This window comes from Phalaenopsis equestris, unplaced genomic scaffold (genome assembly GCF_001263595.1).
Source record: "Phalaenopsis equestris unplaced genomic scaffold, ASM126359v1 Scaffold000201, whole genome shotgun sequence".
Classification (NCBI taxonomy): Eukaryota; Viridiplantae; Streptophyta; class Magnoliopsida; order Asparagales; family Orchidaceae; genus Phalaenopsis; species Phalaenopsis equestris.
In genome coordinates, this window is record NW_018164643.1 from 187,396 (window position 1) to 192,636 (window position 5,241).

Consider the following 5,241-nt stretch of genomic DNA (forward strand, 5'->3'; position numbering starts at 1 on the left):
GAGGACTGGTTTGGATTGGTTAGCCCAAGCCAAACGAGCCGACGGACGGTTTAAGTCAGCCAACCCAGTCTCGGGATACTCAGGGCGATCTCAGTGCCTAGAGTGGGTTAGGGTTTGTTTTCATGTCATGTTTGGTGGTTGCAGTTTTCTTTTTTCTCTTATGGTGTTACTAACGAGGTCTAGGGTTTGTGGAAAGGATCTACCTTTCGAATTGTAGATGAGTGTTGTATTGTGTTTGTTTGTAGATGAGCGTTGTATAACATGACCAATGCATCTGCCGACTTTTGAAATATAAAAGTCGGCAGATGCTCTATCCAATGCATTGGACACTCAAATATTAGGTTCTAGAATGTTGCACACGCTAATCGGGTCGTCTTGTTTATAGGATAGGATTGTAAGTTTCACTTAACTAGTCTGATCCTCCTTGCAAGGACTGGGCTGACGAGTCTAGTAATATCAAAATAAATGTTCAAATTCTAAAGATAAAAATTTAAAAGTACAAATCATCTAATATGTTCCTCCTCTTTAAAGGGATGGGGCTTGACAGTACACATACTCTAAAAGGCCAAACTAATAAAATTAAATGCCCTTTCAAACATAAGAGCTTTAAATGTACAAAACCCCGATGAAGGTCATGTTAATAGAATATTTCAAACAGAGGTGTCAATCTTTTAAATTAAGTTCTTCAAAATAATCAATTAAAATATCCAAGCTAAAAATCAATCACTAAAGATTTAAAGTAAATTTCATCCACCCTCTGTAATAGTTTGTCCAGGGTGACAAATTTTTGATTGACTTTAACTCGCAAAGAGTTAATGTCATATTAAGTGGATGCAATATTCACAATCAAAGTCATTTCATACCAGTAAGGACATGACCCAGGTTCTCTGTCTGTGTGGTTTCGCCACAAAATGACACCACTTATTAGTGGTTACGGCCAGAGCGTTGCTACCAGTTGATTGCCACCAAATGACACCATTATACCATGGTGACGACCACAACTTGTATGTTTTCTGATGACTTTTTCATTGAGTTCTAAATCATGAATGTATAATTGATTGACCAAGGCCTTTGGTTAGCTAAATGCTAACTTAAATTTGTCTGCTTAGGTAAATATTCACCTAGATCTACAATGATCATTTGGGCGGCGCAACCCATGACTGCTTATAAGAATGCTTCTGTCAGGTTTGGTCGACTTTATCCTTTGATTAAGTAGATTAGAGATCACGACGACCCAAGATGACGGAATCATGAGATCTTGATCGGGTTTAGTTTTCATTTGTCCATCATCCTTTTTAAAGCTTTAAGTGATGAATTTTACAACTTAAATCCTAAATCTGTTGCTATTATATGTTGAATACTCAATTGTTAATGACTATCCTTAATCGAAAGTGCTCTCTCGTTACCGGGAAGGGTAATAAATCTTAGGGGCTTTTGTCTATGAAAAACCTTAAACCCCAAATCAAAAAGTCCTCGCAAAATGACAGGTAAAATCTTTGGGTAGTGTTTTATCTACAATTTAACCTGTCTTCTGAAAATTTGACCCTCCAAAACTCTCCTAAAACAAAACTATAAATAAATGTAGAGTTCACAAGGAGGCATTGTAATTTTTGGAGCCCAAAAGTCCTCGCAAAATGACAGTAAAATTTCTGGGTAGTGTTTTATCTACAATTTAACTTGTCTTTTGAAAATTTGACCCTCCAAAGCTCTCTTAAAACAAAACTATAAATAAATGCCGAGTTCACAAGGAGGCATTGTAATTTTTGGAGCCCACGTGACCGTATCAAAATTACCGCCATTTTAAATTCTAAAAATTGAAAAAGATTTTTTCAAACATACATAGTTAAGGTGGAATGTACCTAAAATTTGCAGTTTAGGTGTTAGATAAGTAAATACATAGGAATTGAGTGCCATGTATTTGATGTGTGCAGGTGATCGGCAGCTGGGATGATGTTATTGATATGTGCGAGAAGGGGCATCTGCAACCTCAAGTACTCTTTTTTGAGGCATGCGACTAGTTGCCAGAAACCTTGTTCTGATTTTTACACTTGTTGCGGCTACTAAAATGGAAAATTTCCTCTCTAGCATTGCATACCTTTTAAGTTGCAGCTTCAAGCATCGGCGTTAATAACCTCGCGAGTGCTGAAGCTCTCACAAATGTTGGAGTGGGTTTCTCACCGTCCAGCTTCAATGGATCAATTCTTTTAGTAATTTCAGCTGCTTCAGCACAGAAAGAAGTATTTTCTTCATGCTCGGAAATCTGAGGTACTTAACCATTTTGCACAGCCAGCTTTGCTAATTTTGATGCAGATAGCAAATGATTTAAATTTTTCTGTGTTTTAAGCGATTCTGTTCATACATATATATGAAAGAAATCTGAGGTCCTTTTACAAGTGTCGGTTCAAAGTTTTGTGATCATGTCAGCAAACTCGTATTCCATGTCTGCCTTCATCATGGAGCTAAATAATTGTTGTTATTTTGCCTTTTATACTGATATACTTTGCCCCAGATTGATGTCTTTTGTTTATTTATTTGTTTTTCTTCTACTGAGGTATCATGTATGTAGTGTAATAAGTTTGCTGGCTAAATGAGAGACTTTGGGAAAGATGATGTTGAAGATTGTTTTTTCGTCGTGCTACCAATTTTGCTCTTGTTTGTTCGTGTCATGATTTGGTTCTTTTAGTTCTATGGGTGAACCGAGCTCGTTTGTTTGCTAATTCCAACTTCATTCATTAAGGAGTTTAGTAAGTTGAGAAACTGCTAAATTTTCTAAATATTTTCTGACTTCAATGGGGATATTTTACGGCCCTATTGATTTTTCACCCTCGAGTTTCTTTGAAGCATCGATATCTTTTTACTAATTTATCATTTATATATATAGTATTTTAATATCATAATTATTTTAAAATATATGATATGCATTCATTTTAAAAAATAAATATGATATAAGAAAATTAAATATTATATAAATTAAGTTTACGAGAAGTATACATCATATTTGTTAGGGCATTGAGGTGCTTGCAACACATTTCTTTTGAATTTACATCACATATCTAAAACTTAAATTTTCATGTTTACAGCATTTAAATATTCAGTATCATTTAAAAATTGTCATTATTATTAGCCTTTAAAAAAATAAAAAATATATGTTTTCATACATAATTTTTTTACATTAAAATATTATAAATTAAAAGATAAATTTCAGGTGTATGTAAATTTTCCTATTTTGTACATAAATTTAGCATGATGAATGAAAAATTGAGGTGAAATCTAACATAAAATTAATACAAGTTTTGCCACAACAATTATAATTGAGCTACAAGAATTATGGTTGGTCACTACAATAGTAGAAGCTGTCCATAGAACTCGTAGTTTGAGACTAATAACTGTAGTTGACTATAGAAGTTGTAATTGGTAACATAAATAAAAGAGGCGATAATAATCACAGTTAGCTAGAGAAGCAATAATTGGTGGATACAAGTAAGTCTTAATTGACTACATGAGTTGTAGTTGAAGGTTATACAGGACATAGGTGGTTACAGAAGCCGTAGTACGTGTCAAAAATAACAATAGTTGGCAACAAAAGCTGACATATGCCGTAGTTCGAGGTTATTATAATCGTAGTTAGTAATGGTCTTAATTTGTTACAAAAGCCGTAGTTAGGCTACAATTTTGTTTATAATGGCTATAGTGATCTTACTTGGCTGCAATAATTATTTTTGGTGGTTGATAATGGCTTATTTGATTGCGATCGTTGGCAGTTGTGAGTGAGCTCTATTGTCTAGTCGCAATCTTTAGCAGCTGACGTTGACCGTAGGGACTTCAGGAATTAATTTTTAGTAGTAAGCTTTCACATCTCCTCTCCCACCTCTTCCCCTTCAAGTAAAGAATTGAGTCCAATTTTAAACTTTTAAGCGTGGTATTTTATTAAATGCAGTCAAAATTTCAAAACATTTCATGTGGCAATCCACATTGAATCTCTTGATCATAGGTTATTCCTCTCGTTGAAACTTTTGATTTGACTATAAACATGCCAAAATTTAAGATCCTTAGACCTTTTAAGTGATGCACAAAAATCTTCGACAGTATTTGAATTGAATGATTTGGGCTTATATGAATTGAATCACTTTCAACATTACCCAATATTTTTTTGACACATATTATAAATTTCGCACAGGGTGTGTTTAATGTGGTGTAATTACATGGATCATGCTAAATTTGTTTGAAATTGTCTCATCAACAACTTTTTATATTTCCATTTTGATGGATAATATCGGAATGAGTGAATTATTTCGCATCAATGAAGAGTAAAAAGGTTCATGATAAAGATCACTAAAAACACTCATATTCTCATTAATTATCAACCAATCATAATAAGAAATATAGGAAAATTCAGTAGAGTATCATGATAACTCACATAACTCACCCTAAACCCTAATAATAATAATAATAATTCCATGGGAATATAACATATTCTTATCACCCCCAAAAGCACAAAGCATACACATTAACCCCTCAAACATAGCCCCCATTAATCCTTATAACCTGCCCATTAACCCACTCCCCCTCATCACTCACCAAAAACCCCACCACCGCCGCCACATCCCTCGGCTCCCCCAACCTCCCCATCGGACTCAACTCCCTCGCGGCCCTCACCATCTCCTCCGTCTTCCCTCCATAAAACATCGCCGTCACAACCGGCCCCGGCGCCACCGCATTCGCCGTTATCCCCATCCCCCTCATCTCCTTCGCCATCACCCTCGTCATCACCTCTATCGCCCCCTTCGTCGCCGAATACGCCCCGTATCCCTCCCTTATCGACCCGACCGTCGACGACGACATCGTCACTATCCTCCCCCCTCCCCCCCTCACCAACTTCCTCCCCGCCTCCCTGCAACATAAAAATGTCCCCTTTGCGTTAACGTCAAACACCTTCTCCCATTGGGCCAACGACGTGTTTATTATGGTCGGATAGGTTGGATCCTGGACTCCTGCACTGGTTACCACAATGTGAATGTTCGGCCCGAAGGCCTGTTGGGCCCTGTCGAATAGGGCAGTGACTTGGGCTTCATCGGTCACGTCGGTCTCGAGTTTGATGGCCCGTGGGGAGGAGAGGGAGGGATGGAGGGAGTTGATGGAGAGGAGGAGGGTGTCGGCGGGGGTTGGGTCGCCGAGATAGGATATGACGATTCGGGCGCCGAGGATGGCGAGGTGGAGGCTGATGGCGGGGCCGATGCCGCC

General features: G+C 37.4%; 2 protein-coding genes across 3 annotated transcripts in view; one reads left to right on the top strand and one right to left on the bottom strand.

The window, feature by feature from the left end:
- LOC110022634 overlaps window positions 1–2,610 on the top strand; it is a 75,580-nt gene extending 72,970 nt beyond the window's left edge. For both annotated transcript variants that reach the window (XM_020721681.1, XM_020721682.1), the window contains exon 14: window positions 1,932–2,610. In XM_020721681.1, the coding sequence (XP_020577340.1) occupies window positions 1,932–2,018 (87 nt within the window). In that variant the 3' untranslated portion in view covers window positions 2,019–2,610. The remainder of the gene's footprint in view (window positions 1–1,931) is intronic.
- A 1,770-nt stretch (window positions 2,611–4,380) lies between these two features.
- LOC110022631 (short-chain type dehydrogenase/reductase-like) lies at window positions 4,381–5,241 on the bottom strand (the record flags this gene model as incomplete). Its single annotated transcript, XM_020721677.1, has 1 exon — window positions 4,381–5,241. A coding segment is annotated over one exon (726 nt), but the record flags the coding sequence as incomplete, so codon positions are not given.